Source organism: Orbicella faveolata, unplaced genomic scaffold (genome assembly GCF_042242905.1).
Source record: "Orbicella faveolata isolate gen_17 unplaced genomic scaffold, um_ofav_v1 contig_2, whole genome shotgun sequence".
Taxonomy (NCBI): domain Eukaryota; kingdom Metazoa; phylum Cnidaria; class Anthozoa; order Scleractinia; family Merulinidae; genus Orbicella; species Orbicella faveolata.
Window position 1 is genome coordinate 22,565,301 of NW_028301547.1, and position 18,246 is coordinate 22,583,546.

An 18,246-nucleotide genomic window follows, 5' to 3' on the forward strand; every position below is an offset into this window, starting at 1 on the left:
GAGGTCATTGTTGTTCTAGGCTATTCCATCATAGGCAGTCAGTTATTCTGCTGGTAAATATTAAGGGACCGGTCATTATTTATCGCCTGGGGGGGGGGGGGGGGGGGGAACGGAGTATTTTGGGCTGAACATGGCGAAATTTAGCCGATCCCCCCTTTAAATGTTATATCACCGAAGTGATCCCCCCTCAACACTGTTGACAGCTGTCGTGATCCTCCCCCCCATGTCTTCGCAGCCATATTCAACTTTTGAGGTGTATATTCAGTGTTTTTTAACCTTCAGGTAGAATTTCAATCTATGATGTACTTACAGTATAATGAGGCCCTTATCCCGCAGTCTCAAAAGTGTCTCTTGATCCGTGTCTTTTTCTAGTCTGGATCCCATTATCTGTTGTCAGCTGACATGCAGCAATATAACAATCTCAAATGGTTGAACAGTGCAAAGTTACTTTTTTAATAGAGTGCAAATTTAATAAGAGTCCACCAAGTACCTATGAGCATGTCATATTCAGCAGTAATTCGGCCATCTGGAAGGGCAAAAATGAGTGAAATGAGACGACTATTCTGTTGATCTGTAGTGTTAGATCAGCCTTTGTTTTTTTTTTTCCCCACTTTTTCTTGTTTTCTTGTTTTGTTTTTGCTTTTTTGGGTTTTCATTCAGTGTGTGCTTGTACCGTGACTTCAGCCATTTGCTCATCTGGTACAAAAGTCAGATCTGGTATACGAACAGTTGACTGTTCATCGAGGTCAGCAATGACAAGATCTTGTTCGGTATTCTCGTCGTCATCTGACTCGTCATCAGACTCCGCCTCTGATTCTTCATTCTCTTCTTCACTGCTGGACAACTCATTTCCATTGCCTGTACTTTTTTTTCTAAAGTAATGACCGCGAATTGCCTTTATCTTGTCCAGCTTTAGACCAACAGTGGTCAGGCCATGTTCTTTAAGGTAATGGTCAAGCTGTCTCACCTTCAGCTTCTCAACTTTTCCATTCTCAATGAGTGTGCCGCACCTGTAATCCTTGTATGTTAGCTCCTCTTCTAATCTTCTTTTCTCGCTAGCCTCCCTTGTTCTAATATCCTTCCTGATGTTTATATCATTTAGATGACCAAGGTATTCAATGACATGCTTTTCCTCGACATTGTAGGTAGCACAGAAAGCAGCGACGGTGTTTGGATTGTCCGCAGAGATAGCGTTTTGTTCATACAAGTCCTTCAGACATTTCCTCGGTTGATAATCGTCTGGAGTACGATCTGTTGTTGGCGTTTCGTACACATCCATAAAATGTCCTGGATTTTCTTTGTCTGGCACAGGCTGGGGGATTTTCTCTGTTACTGGTCCCACCCAGCTGTTGTTGGTACACCAGGAACAAAGTGTGGAGCTTGCATCTCTTTGGCTATTACAGGCATCCCGACAAAATTCAAAAAAGAGCTCTCCTCGGACATAGTGGTCCTCAATAAAGCTCTCTATCTTTCTAAAATAGGCCGCACCAGGTATTTCGGCCCTACTGTTTTCTGAAGCATTTCGGTACGCATTAAGCTCAGAAGCATTAAAAAAGAACAACTCTTCGGAAGACTCTCTCAGCCTACTACTGATGTAATTCTTCAGGACAGGGACGTCGTCTATCCTTTCGGCGACCTGCTTGCAAACATGCCAAGCGTTTTTTTCCATGTGCTCTTTTTCGTACTTTTCATAGGAATGGGGAGACATGGCCTTGATTTCGTCTTCAGAGAGATCTTCGAATGGACGGTACTTCTCCCATTCCAGCGTTGCACCTTCAACAAGAGCGTCTGAAATGGCCGAGTTTGTTCGTTCGGCCTCGCCTTGCCCGCTGTCACCTCTCGAGCGGTGGCATCGTACTCGGTAATCCGAGTTGTGAATTCGAGCCAGCTCAGCATCGCGAAAGCGATGGAGAAGGATTACAGCAGTGGGAGAAGAGCAAAGGAGAAGAGATTACAGCAGCGGGCATATATGCTTCTAGAAAAACTTACCTCAAGAGAGGTAACTGAAGAGGTCTTTGATTCGTTCGAAAACAACAAGAATTTTACAAGCGTCACAGCAATTAATGCAGAGTTCACCGGGAGATTAGTTAGGCGTCTCCATCTGGACCCACTTTTATGGCTCCTGGAAAAAGACGTTTTTGACAAAGACTTAGCCCATAATATGGAGATGGTAGTGACCAGTCTCAAGGAAAGTGGTAAAGGGTTAAGCTCGGGCGAAGATTCTCCCGAAGAAACTGGCGAAGAAGCAGTCCAAGAGTTGGATGAGGGGGCTGAGTCTGCCATGGAAGCGTAATGGGAACAGGATGGTGAAACAGTCACACACAAAAAACACATTTTATGATATATGTATATTTTTTCTTGTTGCTGTTGTTGTTTTTAATAGTTCCGCGTCGTTCGGCCGCGTTCAATGAACTTTTCTATTGACTCTTTTCCATTGACTCTATTCGATCCTCTATAAAAGAATTTGAAACATGGAACTTTGATATTTGAAATATTAAAAATTAAACAGTTTCAATCCATTGTCACTGATACTACATGCACAACAATTGATTATTTTATTATATAATTAAATAGCATATTTTCGTAAAAAGGAGGCGATCATTTGACATGGTTTTATATGTTAAATATTCATGGAGATCCCACCGCCACCAGAAATTCCATTTTTTTTATTCTGGTCCCCCCCTCGCTTTGTGCCTGTCAATTACGCCTGATCCCCTCTTCCGTTTCTCAGAAAACCATGTGATCCTCCCCAAAATCCTCCGCCGCCCCCCCCCCCCCCCCCCACCAGGCGATAAATAATGACCGGTCCCTAACTACTTACAACTTCAGGTAGTTCTCACTACAAGGTGTTACACTATAATACAGGTAGACAGGTGGTTACCATGGTTATTGGACTTTCACTTAACTGCTAACTGTTGGCTTTTTTTATGGCTATGAATATCGGCAAATTCTCCCCTCACTTTTGGATCCTTGATGACTGCGTAAACAATATGTGACGGATGGAAATAAGAAGTGTAGCCCGAGTGTAGTGATTCCTGCAGGTCTTATACATCATTCGCTAGTTGTTAGAAAACAGACTGGAGAGATCCAGTACGACATGCTATGCTTTGCAAGTATATTGGCGATTTCTGTTTCTTGCAGTCGATTAAGTCGATTAACGATGTGGCCATGCTTCGCTAGCAGAGAGCCTTCGGGAGGACTCTCGTACAAATGTACTCTTCAGAAATTTACAACATAATCGATTTTTTAACACTTCGGAAGTTAGGGAATCAGACAAAGAGAACTTACTAGATGTCACCCGAGCAATTACATTTCTAGTAAAAGCATTCTCTCTGATTCAGTTCGAAGTGGGATATGCATGAATTGTTCGTCATTGGTGTCCTAATCCCTAGTAGCAGCATTGATGAGCGATGACACATTTAATCCCCTTTTCTGAAACTTTTAGGGCCAGAAATCCTCTCTTCCCCCCTACTTCCCACTGAGAAGATGGGCCGCAGCCCCTAAATTTACCAAACCGACAGTGAGAGCTGGGCACGAGATCACCCCTCCCCTCCCCCGTCTCCACCCTATTTGTGACCTTCGTTTGTATCGCCCCCGGTATAGCCTGGTATCGCCCTGCGGTTCGCCCTGCTGGAGTAGAGGGGTGATAGAATACTCAGTGTGTTTCATCCCAGAGCGCTGGAATTGGCTTTGCGGATGTCCACTGCACGAGACATTATGTACATCGACATACAGGTACCAATCTCAGTAATCTGCAGCTGCAGTTGCTAAGTTCAACAAATTGGGTTCGGCCAATTTATCCTTCATGGGGTTTTTCCTCTAACCAGAACGTTTAAAAATCTCACTTGATTTGTTTTAACAGACTAAGCAGTCACAGAGGGTCACAAGATAAACTTGAACAATGTCAGACAAAGAGTACTCCTTGGAAGAACTGAATTATTTCCGTGTCTGTTACATCACGAGCAAGATCATTCGGGATGGACTTCAGTCAGTGTTTAGACAAGAATGGGACAGAGTATACAGTAGGAGATTTGGTAAATGGAAAGACACTTACAAAAATAGACAGGACTTTTTTAGCATGGAATCGCGAAGAAGCCGGAAGAAAAACAAGATGCTTCTAAATATCATTCGATACAGAAACACAAGCGAGTGGGACTGTACATGCCTTTTCTTTGCGCTTCTCTATTCCGATTCGTTTGGACCTGTGTTGAGTCCTACAGTTGCCAGTAATATCAACGATTTGCGAGTTTTTCGCAATGGCTTTTGTGCCCACCTTTCTCAACCCAGTGTTCTGGATGCTGACTTTCAAGCTAATTTGCAGCTGGTTTCAAACGCGTTTACGGCTCTGAATCTTGACACCAAAGAGCTGCAAAACATAAGGAATCAGAGAAGCTTTCCAACCGCAGAACTACAAAAGCTTCAAGAACAAATTCTCGTCTTGGAAGAGGAGATTCAGGGGAAAGCTCAATCCTTCATGTTCCTTCCTGTTAAGCCATCCCACGCAGTCACGGAACGCAAAGCGGAAGTTGAAGAAATCATGCAAATGTTCATTGACCTGCAAAACAAGAATGACGAAGGTTCCATTGTGACAGTTTTTGTCTCTGGCAACCCAGGATGTGGCAAAAGTCAGATTGCTCGGCAAGTTGGGGAAAAGTTTGCAGCTGATAACCAGGACGGTAGTACATTTGTAATGACCTTGAATGCTGAAAGTGAACAGTCAATGTTGGTTTCATACATGAAGTTCGCTCGTGCTCTTGGCGTCACAGAATACTCGATCACCAGCATCACAGGGGGAGACTCGAAATTGACGGAAAGAGACCAAATTTTGCATCTGAAAACCCTTGTTTCTGCCAAAGTTAAGGAGTATTCTACCTGGTTGCTTATATTTGACAATGTTGATGAGGTTGAGAGCTTGAGAAGCTTTTGGCCACAGGAAGAGGAGTGGGGAGATTGCGGACAAGTACTTGTCACCACACAAGACAGTATTTATATACCATTAAGTGACCCCTTTTGCGAAGAAGTGTTCCTAAGTCAGGGGATGCAAACGAACGATGCTCTGCATCTTCTAAGAGATATCTGCGAGTTTTCATGCGAAGATGAGGAAGATGAACTTTCAGTTTTAAAAGCCTTAGATTACCAGCCTTTGGCCATTGCTTCTGCAGCACTCTATGTTCGCTATCTGCAGGATGCTGGTGGAACAAGCACTGTACCTGGCAGTGCCACTTGGAAGAACTACCTCAAGAAACTGGAAATGGGGAAGCGGAATTTGACAGAAAAGGTCTACGAAAGGACGAGCAAGAGCTATCCGTCATCAATGACTTCAGCTGTGTCCCTGGCATCACAGAAGCTGGTCCAGAATCGAGTATTTAAACATGTGGTTCGATTTCTAGCTTTGTGTGCTCCGGCACCCATTGGCCTTGACATGATTGTCAGTTTTGTAACCAAGCAGGACCCAGACCTCGACGAGGACATGACCACTGCTGAAATTTCCAGGTGCTCTCTGCTAATGCAGCTTCTCTCAGAAGATAGTTCAAGACCTCTAATAAAGGTGCACCAGGTCGTACATGATGTCTTCAAGAGCCACTCTCTTGACAAGTGTAGTGACGAAGAGGTCTCAGTGCTCACGCAGTCTTACATTGACACATTATCTACCTTTGCTGAACACAATCTGCTCCAGTTTGATTTAAAGTTTCATCTCTCTTCGAAAATGATGGCTCCCCATTTGAAAGTGTTGAGCAGCCATTTGGAGACATCAAACTACAACCTGATAACTAGTGATGAGAGAAATCTACACAAAAAGGCATTTCTTAACTTCGGGGACATATGCAGTGCACATGGCTATCTTCCTGCAGCCAAAACATACTTTGAGAAAGCTCTTCAGATTGCCAACTGCGAAGAGGAAGGCAACAACCAAGACAACATGACTGTCACTGCTACAATCCTGAACAATTTAGGGGTTGTCTATTGGAAACGAGGGCAATTTGAAACGGCTAAAGATCACCACCAGCAAGCCCTGGATCTACTTGAAGGCCTAAATCCAAGTAATTCTACTCCAGAGATTGCAGATTCTTTGAACAAACTGGGAAATGCTTGTTTTAGTCTGAGCCAGTTTGAAACAGCAATGGACTTCTACAGCAAATCTCTAACAATGAGACAAGAGCTTCATGGTAATGAAGATGCCACTGCTGCTGCCTCACTTAATAACCTTGGATCTGTTCACAGTGTATTAGGTGACCCCCACACCGCAAAGGACTTTTACCAAAGAGCATTGGACTTGGCAGAAAAGACATATGGCTCGGTCCATCCTCGTGTTGCTGATTGCTTTTGCAATCTTGGAATCGTGCACAGTGAATTACGTTCAACTGATGAGGCGATTGAGTACCACAACAAAGCACTTGAAATGAGAAAGGAACTATACTTTCCAGAGCATTTCTTGATTTCCGAGTCCTACAGCAATGTTGGTCTGATGTACAAAGCCCAAGGCCAACTTGTGAAAGCCATGGATTGTTACAAATCTGCACTGCAAATTAGGGAGAAAACACTGGATGAACAACATCCTGCAATGGCAGAATTGCTGAGTAATCTTGGTCAGTTGTATATGGATCTTGGTGAAATGCAGAAATCCAAAGACTGTCACTTTCGTGCACGAAACATCAGGGAGGAAATTTTGCCAGCTGACCATTGTGAATTAGGCGACACTATGTTTAACCTGGGAATGGTATTTGAACAATGCAGTGAGCTTGATTACGCAGCCAACTACTTTCAACAAGCTCTGGAGATCTACTCCAAGTCTTTCCCCATGAGCCACCAGTTGTGCCAATCAGCAGATGAAGGTTTAAAACGAGTTTCACAGCAACAAGCAGACCTAAACCATCAACGTGGCAGCCTTCAATCTCCGTCTTCATTGGCCATGGCTGTCAGGAGGTCGCAAATTCTGAATTATCCATTTTCTGGAGCACACTGGGAGAGATCAGGAATGAATGCCGCTAATCTCACTATGCCGTTGGACAAATGTATTGTGCTTTTTGTAGTGAGCCTGATAGGTCAGTATGTAAGAGACTATGTTCATGACCCCGAAGAGGGGGTTTTGAAGTTCTTCTGGCTGTGTATACCCTACATTGTTGCTACCCGTGTAATGATGAGGGCAATAGAAGTAGATTACATAGTGAATGATTTCAGATTACTTCGTGAACTCAAATGGCTGGGTTTCCTATATTTGTTGGGATATTGTTTTCAGTCTTATCTGTAGCTTTGCTCGTATTGAAATGCAAAGGAAAAGCAGCACAAAATCAGAGACTGAGGTTTTATTAAGTGACCAAATTAAAAAACAAAAACATTGTGTACGTAAATATTCTCAGTAGATTTCTTCCATTTCAACTGAATTTGACACTTAAAATGGTTAACATGATATGACTTTTTTATGCCTAGCATCATTTGCTCCTTAGTTGACAATTTATTTTTTACATGGAAAACTGGATGTTCTTCGAAACACTAGAACTGTAAGATGTAATCATACTGCCGTGTTTGAATTTATAACTGTTATGTTATTCTCATGTATTGAAAAAAAAATGCGAAAAACTCTTAGTACAAAATGTTTTTTCTCCCCTTGACAATCATGTACAATTCTCCTTGGTGCTCAAGGAGTATTATTTTCTTGTGCAAGCAAAGGTACTTACTAGTTATAATGTTAGCATGGTTTTCACCAAATACATAATAACAGGATTAAACCCAGTTCTGTTGTGTAATGATTTTGAAATGGGCACATTTATTTTGGTGGCACGTGGCATTCAAATTCCAATACAGTTAACAGTGCCAGTTGAAGTAATCTTTTCAGTTTGCAAGTAAAATCATTATATGGCAGTGTCTTACAAGAACTAGGAACTACCAAATTCACAAATTTGATTGGCTGAAATTGGCATTGACGGCAGTTTACATTTTCTCATCTAGACCGCAATCTAGACCAGTTACATTTTGTGGTGAAAAAGTTGCAAACTAAAATACAAAAATGTTGACTATTTTCTTCTAAAACTATTAGTGAAAGTGCCAAAAAGCCTTGTGAGAAAAAAAAAAAGTAAAGAGGAAGAGCAAACTTTGGCATATATAAGTTCAGCTTATCGCCATGCACAAGCAAAATGTCAGCTACTCTGTACTCATGACTTTGGTCAAGATTTTCCCATACAGACCGAAGCTCGGTAAACAAGAGCTAACTGTAAAAGTGAGACAAAATATGTACAGAATATGTCCTACTAGCCTTACATGCAGGCCACAACTTTTATTGATAATTGCCAATTCACACATGACTGTGTTTGTACCAAAAACTGCACAGTAACAGAAACTACAGTAAACTGTGGTTTATTGAGCCAGGAGCAACATCCAGACAATGTGTGGAATTCTTGTTACAATGCCTAAGGTGGCTCCCTATAGTTGCACAATCGCATGCGCACTGAGGACAAAAGCCTGAGTCATCTGTGTACACTCGGCAGCACGCTCACATCATTGTTTTTCAATATTTTATGACGTCAACATGGCCGCAAAAAGCAATGATGTACTGTGAAACTTTTGGAAGATTTCACCAAAGGAAATTCAATAAAATCACAAATACAGCCACATGAATGGTAAAAAATGTATTTGTTTGGGCATAACCATTTATAACTGAACACTAAAAGCCAAGATTTTAACAGGGATGGTAGTAAACACTACTTCATCATTGCATATTACATTTAATAAGTTTGAGAGGACTGGGTGTAAAAAGCGAAATGCAAAACCAGCTTTCAAAACATGACACTAGAGTGTGCAATGCGATAAATGATTACCCTGAGGAGCCACCTTAACGTAATCTGAGAATTGTCATTTTATGCTGATACTGTACATCATCCAGTTAGATACAGCATGACTGTCAGACTGCCACCCTCTGGTAGTTGGCAAATTGGTAATTTGTGATCTAAAATATTCAACTGAACACAACAAGATACAGCTGTAAATAATAAGCAATCTGACAGTACCAATTTATCCATAAAATCTAAATCCAAATAAATATTACGACCACAATATGATTTGTGACATTTAGCTCTCATTCAATTAATTTAGATACAGAATTGCATGTGTATATTCCCAAGAGTCCAAACCATTTGTTTTTCTTTCGCTCACTATGATAAACAGAGTTTAAGGTTATTTAAGGTTCATTTCCATTTTGAGGAATGTCTTTAAATTCTCATCTGGGATGTCTTCCAAGGCGGCTCTTGCAGCTGAGTCATCATCATACATTTTCATTAGCTCTTCTGCATGTTGAATCATCACGCAATTCTGGCATCCACTCATGCAGCACAACTCCAGAGGAGGGGGAGGGGGTATGGGTGAGTTCTTCTCTGGACTGTTGGTGCTGTCACTTTTTTCTAACGATGGAACAGCATGTTGCGACCCTGTAAAAGAATACCAGAGCGCTTTCAGACCCAAGAGTGATCAACAGCTCACTTCTTCTTGGAACATACACTCACTTCCAAACAGACAGGTGATGAGAATAAAAAAACTGATCAAACAGTGGATATGGTCTTGCTGTACCTCGACTTCACACTGGAAACTCTCAAACTCATTTAATTTGTCAAGTTTAAACAAAGATGACTGGATTGGATATACCATCTCACCTTATTTTCCATTCACTAAATAACACTCATGAGAGTATTTCACAAAATTTCCAAACACTTTGAATTCTGTCAAAAATACTTGTGTACCAGTAGGGCAAAATATTTCCAGTTCTTCTCTCACTGTCTCTTTGAAAATGGCAGAAAAAGTAGAACCTCCACATCACTTGTAAATTAGCAGTCATGAACCTCACCACAATGACTGGAATTTTCAGCCCTGGCAGTCCTTTATTGATCCATAAGTTTTTTCTCTTAAGTTGCCTTTTGCTTTTGTTTTGAAAATAAGTCATCATGCAAAACTATTTGTATAAAAATAAGTTCGAGTTCCATGAAAATGAAAATATGAGTAGTTTCACATGAAGACTTGCTTTGACACCTTTAGAGGCAAATGGTGACTTGGAAACAGCCACCTGTAGACTTGTCTGGAGTGACTGTAACTGTATTATGTCAAAAGAAGTCCATTAGCAAAGAGGGATGAGGAATTTAAATCCATCAATAAACACCAACAGAAATGCATAGACATGAGAAATGAGGATTTAGAAGTGAACATAACTGAACAGGTATTATTTTCTAAGCCAATATTGAATGACTTTCACTTACTTTCTCCACTTATTCTTCTGCTTGAAGAAGAAATGCTACAGATACCCTGCCAATGCTGATAAAATAGATAGGACAAAACCATAAGGGCTAAATCCATACATATAAGTTATGATCTAAATATCAGTGTACTCATCAGCCAGTTTGTCCACCTGAAGTCTTTCTTTCCCTGCTTGCAGAATCAATAGCTATGTCATGACAATCTTTCTTCCAATTGTTATGAAAAAAGATACTTCAGCATTTGATTATAGTCTTACTTTAAGTGACCTGTGTTACAAATGTCCTCCACACCCAAGTGGCTCTGGAGGTAAGGGATGCCACACCCTTTAGAATTTGAGGTGTAAGGAAAACTAGAGACCCAATTCTGCTAGTAACCTCAAACATTTCATGTGAGATGAAAGAGATAAAAACTCCTGGAAATTATGTCCACAAAAGAAGATCAAATCAATGTGCCTGGCTTGCCTGTATTTTTGCAAAGAAATGTCTCAAGTGACATATTGGATATGACCCCTCAATATGAGTCATATTATAAAAATGCAGGCATTATAATATGACAAGAAGACAATACGTGATCAGTAATACATCTAATTATTTATGTAACCATGAAAACAGGTTGTAGCAGTCCTAATACCTTGAACAACTTGTTCCCAGTCTGATTACATTGTCCAGGAATAACATCAAACCACAGGGGACAATATATTCAGCCAATACACTCAATAAAAACTCAGTCTAAACTGTTGGACCTCCTTTCTTTATCTTCCTATTTATTTCACTTAAGTAGTATTTATAGGAAATGTAGGAGATTTTGGCCAATTATAAAAGTGTTACAGGATCCTATAATACATATATAGGAAAATTATGAAATACAGTTGAAGCTCTCCTAACAACTACTCTCGTAAGCGACCAGCTCCAGTTATGACCACCTTTGTGAAACCCCGTTTGAACTGTGATTTTAACTTCGTAATGAAAAGCTCTCGTAAGCCACCGCTCAAGTAAATGACTGCGACCACTTTTAATTTGGGATTACCCAGCTGGCCTTTTCCTTTGTTTTTAAGCTCTTGTAAGCGACCATTCAGAGTCTTACACATACAAATCAACACTTTGATGAAACTGCACACTGCGCTAATGATTCATTGACAAAGATCTTGTACAGTGCAGTATTGTACAGGTATTTGAAAAAGTTCAAAGTCATTTCCTTATGATTTTTTAATGAGTTTCTGAAGCTCTTGTCACTTACGAGAGCTCAGTCTTGTAAGCGAACAGCTCTAGTTAGGACCACTTTTTCGAATTTCCGAGGTGGTCACTTACGAGAGCTTCGACTGTATAGGACGGCTGGGATGTATGCAAATAAAGTATTTGGTAGTGACCGGCCTATTTCACTCACATTTGTGAACGTCAAGAACTTGTTTCCTTGCAACGTGCGACGAACAATTCGGAACATCCACAATAAAAATTCCGGAATTTTCTCCAAAGGTACTCAGATCAAGTAAGACAACAATTCTTTCCAGGAAAAACGTTCATCTTTTTCTGTTCTGCGTTGTCGCGATTTCCGCCATCTTGAACAGTCGTTACCAAGCCTAAACGGACGGCAAAAACTTACATTTCAAGTAAGAATACACGACGTAGTAACTCTTTCCGCTGACTTCAAATCTCTATTGTTCAACTCTCACGTGCATAAAAGTTTTGGAAGGTTTTGAAAGTTTTGTTGACATTGTCTTCACATAATGGGCCGCATGAGTAGATATAAGAAAATAAAATCGTGTGATCCATTTTACAAAGGACCGAGGAAAGACAACGCCTCAATCAGGTGAGTATTTCGATTTTGATAATCTATTTTTATGTAATTTTAAAAAAGCTCACTTATACATGATGACTATGTACGTTTAGTTTAAAACTGCTTTGGGTGAAACGGTGCTAAGCTTAAGCTAAGCTTATCTATATTCTTACGTTTTCTTCAAAGGCAAATCTCGCCGTTTTGTCTCGCCCTTGAGCAGCGAAAGGAAATCAAACAACTGTCAATACAGAATATGATGAAAGAACTGAAAGGGACTGCGTATATTTAGCACTACTTGCAGTACACGTGACTCATAGACCACCTTAAAAATTTATACCTGTCAACTTTTTGTGAATCACAGGCAAGAGATATTTATCCTTTGAGGACTGAGAGTGCCTGGATTTTCTAGGTAGCCCAACCAGATTCAAAGCCATCCAAAGAAAATTTATTAAGATCTGAAGAATTTTCTGACAATGTTTCAAACTTCCCACTCCTGATCCCAAAATGCGCTTCACTAACATAACAGTAAATTCATAATTGATTGGTGCCAAAATCACAATACACGTCACTAGTCGTGACTAATCAGAAATCCATCAATCTCTAGCTTTAACTACCTGCAACACTGTTTACCTCTGTTATTAATTCTTTCAGTTTTTATAGTGTGAAAATTAACGCTAGTTTGGTAAATTGAGGAAGATTTGTATCTTTAAAAGTTGCTTGATGACTGAAGGCTAGCTGTCCAAACATTTTTAGTTAGTATTAATAGTACAATCAGGTTCAGGGTGTGTGAGACAGAGAATCTTTACTTGCTGAGTTTCTGCCCCTCGCGACTTCATAAGATCTACCTCTTGCTTCGCTGGAGGGCAGTAATTAAGCAAAGTGATGACTAAGCAAAGGTCGACTTGTGGCAAGTCTATACCACATGTAGCTTAGGTAAGTATTCTTGAACTGAAATGTGTTATACCAAAATTATTTTTAGCAATAAACCTGTGCTGAAGAACGATAAGCTTGATGAGCAAGAGATGCCTAGAGCAGCAAAAGATCTCTTTAGAAGACAGCTGGTCATGAAAAATAAAAGCACCATGAAGAAAACTGATAAAAAGAAAAAGAAGCAAGGTACAAATTAAACTGTATTTTAATGTGGATATGGTTGAACCTCTCAAAGGTGGATGTCCAGGGATGTGGCTTAGAGAACACTCTACTTAGGTGTAAGCAGTGGCTTATTAACAAGTCTAGCTAGCTTTTCTGTCCTCGACAACTTCAAAGTTATTGCAAGTCATTGTTTTTGTGTGAAATCTCAGCGAGATTTAAATTATGTTTCAGCTGGTGAAATTAGTCGGCAGCTGGCCCTTAGTTAAATCTTTGGATGCTCTTGGTACTGAAAATTAACTAAATTAATTTTATTTAGAATTTTATGTATAAATATATTATAGTACCCTCAACAAAGGAAAGCAACTAGCTACCTGCAAAACCAATGGCTTTACCTCAGCCTGTGTCTTTTCTGATGTTTTTGGACAAGCCACTTTACTCTCAAAAAAATTATGTGCCTATCTCCACTCAGGGATAAAATATGGTCACTAGAAAATTGTAAGGTGATAAAAATGCTCATAGGTAAGGGAGGGGGGTGGGGGGGGGGGGGCACAGTCTGTCACCTGTGATGGACTAATAACCTGTCCAGTTTGAGTAGCAAACTGGAATTTATCACTTTGCCACCTTAGTCTCCTCCAAATGGTCAGTTCCGTGTAGGTTAGTTGTAGAGCAATTGATACCATGGTAATGAACTTCCGGTCCTGTACCGAGACATTTTGCCACGTGACTTTGGTCTTCAAAGACCATGTGACAGTTATGTTTTTCCTGCCGGCTGAGCTTGCAAAAGAGGCAGGAAACAAAGTTCTCTCACACTGAATGGGGGACCTGGGTACGAGTCAGGATGTCAGTTTCACTTTCGGACGTGTAATTCAGTTTTTCTTTTCTTGCCGGACAGTGCAACAGTTTTCCCACCCTCCCACCCCTTAGCGAGTGCTTGCCTAAGTTTATAGAAATGTATCAACATTTGGGTAGTTTTTTCCTGCTGTTGACTCTGATTCTGTTATCGTTGTGATGTTGATGGAATTGTCAATAAAGTGCTGTTGCATTGTCGTGTGGCAGACAAATGGCATTCAGTGTGGGAGAAGGTATTTTTCCTCATTTGAGGAAGACACTGCAATGGCTCTGGAAGCTTGTAGTAGGTGGATATTTTGATTTTGGTCAGGCAACCTTATTATAGTATGAATTCAACAGATTAATTTTATGGAAATCTCAAAGGATAGAGGAGGTTCCCCTTACCCCTAAACGCAATATGTTCTTTTGCCATCATCATTCTATGGAATTATCCCATTCTTTGATCTGCTCCCTCAACTAAACAAAGGCCTAGAACAGCCTGAAGCCACCAAGCTTTGAAAGCGAACTTGCGATATATACTATGAACAGCAGTCGAGAAAGAAACTAATCTAATCTTATGCATCGAAAAAGGAACAGCATCATCTTGCACAACTTTTTGTACCTTGTATTTTTTGTGATTTTCTTTTATTAATACATACTCACTTATAATAGATACATGTATTGATTACACATCTACATGAATTTTTTTTTAGCCCAGAGAAATAAAAACTTAAGAAAAATGAATCATAAAATATTACAACAACATTTCTGATCATTTTCCGTAAACATTCACTCTGATTAGGAATGACAAAGTTTCAACGAATTCCAGGAGAAAGCAAGAAGCAGTATTTTGATAGGATTGACCATCAAGCCACTGTGGAGGTTGGAGAATCTTTGAAAGCATCAAGGAAGATGAGAGATGGAAGAAGAAAGTAAGCTAAATTTCCCTGTCGTATGATAGCTTGACTTCTTCTCTTGTCATTTTCCTTTAATTTCTTGTTGCAGGGCTTCCTTTTCAAACAATGTCTTGTACAAAGTCTGTGTTCACTCCAAGATCCTTATCATTGAAATAAAACTACCAAAACATTTGACATGTCTGAAATGGTAATTTTCTGAGATCTTTGGTTTGAATTTATGGGTTATATTAGTATGCATGGTATCATCAGAAAATTCTGTACTCCAATGGTTGTTTTTCCCATTTTCCCAGTGTCCCATCATTGGAAAATATTTGATGTTATAACAGATCTGCAAACTAAACACTGCAAAATTTCTTTTGGTTGGCTTGCTGATGCTGAAAAACACCAGTTTTAAATTCAGCAGCCAGCCCAATTGGTTCTTTCAGCTAATGATAAGCATCCCCAGGTACACAAATACACCAAATCATGGAGGCAATGTGTTTGAGGGGTTCAAGGCACTCAGTCTGGTCTTTTAATCCAGGGAAGTGGATTCAAGCCCCTCCCCTTGAATTCGTCCTTGGTAGTCCGGGGCTCAACTCCTCAGTTATGCTTTGTAAATAACCAAGAAGAACTGGCCTACCTAAGTTGAGTTCTTGAAATATGTTATGTTTAATTGTAATATTTGATTCAGAATTAGTCGCAATTGCCCCAAAGTGAGAGTGGTCAATAATATTAAGATATTAATTTTTGTTTGTAATCCTTTGAAACGATCTTTTAAGAATTCTCATGACATAGGGGCGTGGTATGGTTTAAATGTGTACTGTGTTCATTGGATTTTATATTGTTTTTTTTTCTTAGACATCTGAATGAAAGGAAGCAGAAGATGAAAGAAAAGAGAAGGTCATCTGAAGAAAATACCTGCTTAGGTCCTACGAAAGGTGTCTGTAATCTAGTCATGACTAAGAGCTATCAGTAGAATTCTTCTAGTATACTAATGCAAATGCTGCAATCTAATTGGCTGAGCTACTGTACACCATCAGCCTTTAGAGTGCAATGGCCTGGGGTCGTCTACAAAATAGCGTTGTTTCCTCGCCTTTCCGAAGCTTCGGAGGAATATTTAGAAACAAGTGGGCAATCAAATCGTGGAAATCGATTTTTAATGGGAATTTCAATCAGGGTTCTGTTATAGCAACTCAATGAGGTAATAGTTGATTTGGCTTTCGGCCTTCGCTGGGTCTGCTATCTAATGGCCCCCATACCCGGGGAGATGCTTTACATTGTGTCGGTAAAGAGCGGAAAAAAGGTCCGAGTGCATGCTTGATGGAAGGGAGGTAAAACAATTCCACTTGCACCTTGTGACAATCTTATTCTCAGAGGCTGCTATTCTTTTGGTCACCGCTCACCAAAAATGCATGTGCTCTGGGGATGAGCTTGACGTAGTGATGCCTGGTGACGAGGCAGTGGAAAGAAGTTAGCAATGCAGTCTGACAAAGTGCGGAATATTAGGCGCCATTTTTACCCTTTGTGTTTTTCAGATAGTGTTCGGTTTGGAGATGTTGTAATGCAGCCGCCTTCTCTTACAGCGAAACCCAGAAAAGCAGCTCAAACAAAGAAGGTATCGAGAACCATTGATCAAGAAAAACGGTTTTTTCGAAAATAGTGATTCATTTACATAAGTTGTGAAACTGCTCCATGATCTTAAATTTTCCGACGCATTCTATGCAGGCAAACATTCTGTTGTTGATATACAAACGATACTAGTTAATGGCACAAAAGTTGTCAGAAAACCCTTGGTAAACCTTTGAAAGCTCTCTTTCAGTTCTCTTTGGCTCATCACACGACCCATCTTTCCACTACCGAGAAGCATTGCGTAGCAATGCAAATAATGACTTAAGGGACTGCTCATTTTTTCTGAGATAAAGGGGGCGGGGTGCTGGTCGGATTTAGGGGGGACGTGCCAAGAAACAGGCTTCAAACGAGGGGGTGTCTGAAAAAATATAGCGCGTACGGGGGGCGGGGGTCATTCAAAATAATTACTATGCGACTATGATAGTGCTAGAGGATTGCCTAGTTTCTTTTATGTGTTTCCTTTCCTTGTGGTAGGGATCGAAGACGCTGTTACTCCACTCGTTAGTCTCGCAAGAAAAAGACCCGAACTGTGACACAAATGCACAAACTAAGACTTCAGTAGGTGCTGGGCTGCCGAAAGCCAAGAAACGCAAGCATATGTCAGCTCTTGAACAGGATAAAGCTGACAAGGAGAGAGAACGCGCCATAATGGCGTACAGACTGATGCGAAAACAACGTCTGCAAGAAAAGAACGGTGTCGTGTGAAGCAAAAAGAGTTGCGTGGATGTCGTGCGTGGATTGCATCCGCAGCAGCAAGTCCCGATGAAAAGTTTGTTGCGAAAGTTTTCGTATAACGCGAAAAAGTTGTAGCTCGCGATAAAGATCTCCAAGGAATTGACAGTTATTACCAACTCTTTGGAAGCACACAAGTTATCTGTCACCTGGCTGTCTTTCAATTGTGAGGAAATGACTGCCTATGGCTTGCACAGGTTACAGGTTGCTTGTCCTGCCGGCTTTTCCTCCTTCTGCGATTTTTTTTTTTCACCCAAGAAAGGAGGGACCAGTCCTCGCCCCTAGATCCGCCACTGTCTTTTTTTGTAACTTAAACCGAACTGTTTTGGTGACACAATTTGCAAGTGTGAGATCGAACGTACACGTTACAACAAGGAATAACTGAAAATGGATGGGATTTACATGTAGAAAGAAAGTTTAATAAATAATTTAGTGCACGTTGGTGGGAAACAATGACACTTTTTCAATACAGTGGCTACCTCTCAGCTTTGAAATTGCGATAATTCAGAAAACAGTACGAAGTGGTATCTACGGCAAAAGAGAAGGAACAATTAAGAAGCAACAATTTACTTGAGGAACCAGTGAGTGAATCCCGAGATCGATGTAAATTATTGAAAGATACAGTTGTCTCGATACTAAAATAAACTCGATTCAATTGCCATCAACAGAGTTGCGCATTCAGGTGCGTAGACCATTCTCGTCCCCAGTGCTACTCGTCTAAAAATGTCGTTGACGAGTAGCTCTGGACGCACCAAAAAATTCGAATTTTTTCATTGGCTGACAAAAAATGAATGCGCAGCACAAAATACACCGCGAAACCCGTTGGTAAAATATTACACAAGCTGGCAATCGTGTTTGAAGCGGCGACGGCATTTAAGGCCGCTTTCTACTCTCTTTTTAACTCTAAATCACCTAACTTCAGCGAAGTAAAAACACATGTCAACGTTCCTACCTGTTTACATCTGAAGAATACATTCTATTCCTCTCTCCCCTCCCTCAGGATTAGTTTCTGAGCATGAGCAGATATGCAGGTCAAAATTACGCATGCGTTACCGGATGT

The 18,246-nt window shown here is 40.5% G+C and overlaps 4 protein-coding genes across 7 annotated transcripts; 2 read left to right on the forward strand and 2 right to left on the reverse strand.

Annotated features, from left to right (window-relative positions):
- Positions 1-590: 590 nt before the first annotated feature.
- On the reverse strand, positions 591-1,949 carry LOC149112472 (uncharacterized). The gene has a single exon (XM_089289628.1). It carries the CDS (start codon positions 1,706-1,708, stop codon positions 653-655), a length of 1,056 nt encoding a protein of 351 aa, XP_089145754.1. The 5' UTR covers positions 1,709-1,949; the 3' UTR covers positions 591-652.
- A 1,639-nt stretch (positions 1,950-3,588) lies between these two features.
- On the forward strand, positions 3,589-9,050 carry LOC149112473 (uncharacterized). Its single transcript, XM_089290357.1, has 2 exons — positions 3,589-3,735; positions 3,863-9,050. Exon 2 carries the CDS (start codon positions 3,902-3,904, stop codon positions 7,247-7,249), a length of 3,348 nt encoding a protein of 1,115 aa, XP_089146483.1. The 5' UTR covers positions 3,589-3,735; positions 3,863-3,901; the 3' UTR covers positions 7,250-9,050.
- LOC149112474 (oxidoreductase-like domain-containing protein 1) lies at positions 7,290-11,830 on the reverse strand. Its single transcript, XM_089290366.1, has 3 exons — positions 11,620-11,830; positions 10,239-10,293; positions 7,290-9,419 (listed from the first exon to the last, which is right to left on the reverse strand). Exons 1-3 carry the CDS (start codon positions 11,674-11,676, stop codon positions 9,169-9,171), a joined length of 363 nt encoding a protein of 120 aa, XP_089146492.1. The 5' UTR covers positions 11,677-11,830; the 3' UTR covers positions 7,290-9,168.
- Positions 11,831-11,858: 28 nt separating this feature from the next.
- LOC110054913 (coiled-coil domain-containing protein 137-like) lies at positions 11,859-17,851 on the forward strand. 4 transcript variants are annotated; one of them, XM_089290365.1, is made up of 8 exons: positions 11,859-12,042; positions 12,196-12,288; positions 12,989-13,123; positions 14,118-14,233; positions 14,732-14,861; positions 15,684-15,763; positions 16,361-16,440; positions 16,929-17,851. In XM_089290365.1, exons 1-8 carry the CDS (start codon positions 11,960-11,962, stop codon positions 17,157-17,159), a joined length of 948 nt encoding a protein of 315 aa, XP_089146491.1. In that variant the 5' UTR covers positions 11,859-11,959; the 3' UTR covers positions 17,160-17,851. The 4 variants fall into 4 exon arrangements, with proteins under 4 accessions (XP_089146491.1, XP_089146488.1, XP_089146489.1 ...); XM_089290362.1 differs by lacking the exon at positions 14,118-14,233 and having other exon boundaries at positions 11,863-12,042; positions 12,989-13,125; XM_089290363.1 differs by lacking the exons at positions 12,196-12,288; positions 14,118-14,233 and having other exon boundaries at positions 11,864-12,042; positions 12,989-13,125.
- The last annotated feature ends 395 nt before the right edge of the window (positions 17,852-18,246 follow it).

Excerpts from the sequence above, each read along its gene's own strand:
- LOC149112474 (XM_089290366.1), bottom strand. The coding sequence starts at position 11,676 with ATGTTCCGAATTGTTCGTCGCACGTTGCAAGGAAACAAGTTCTTGACG. Across the intron at positions 10,294-11,619 it reads AGTTCTTGACGTTCACAAAT|CATTGGCAGGGTATCTGTAG; the intron begins GTGAGTGAAATA and ends CTATTTTATCAG. Across the intron at positions 9,420-10,238 it reads CAGAAGAATAAGTGGAGAAA|GGTCGCAACATGCTGTTCCA; the intron begins GTAAGTGAAAGT and ends ATTCTTTTACAG.
- LOC149112472 (XM_089289628.1), bottom strand. The coding sequence starts at position 1,708 with ATGTCTCCCCATTCCTATGAAAAGTACGAAAAAGAGCACATGGAAAAA.
- LOC110054913 (XM_089290365.1), top strand. The coding sequence starts at position 11,960 with ATGGGCCGCATGAGTAGATATAAGAAAATAAAATCGTGTGATCCATTT. Across the intron at positions 12,043-12,195 it reads AAAGACAACGCCTCAATCAG|GCAAATCTCGCCGTTTTGTC; the intron begins GTGAGTATTTCG and ends TTTTCTTCAAAG. Across the intron at positions 14,234-14,731 it reads AATGGCTCTGGAAGCTTGTA|GAATGACAAAGTTTCAACGA; the intron begins GTAGGTGGATAT and ends CACTCTGATTAG.
- LOC149112473 (XM_089290357.1), top strand. The coding sequence starts at position 3,902 with ATGTCAGACAAAGAGTACTCCTTGGAAGAACTGAATTATTTCCGTGTC.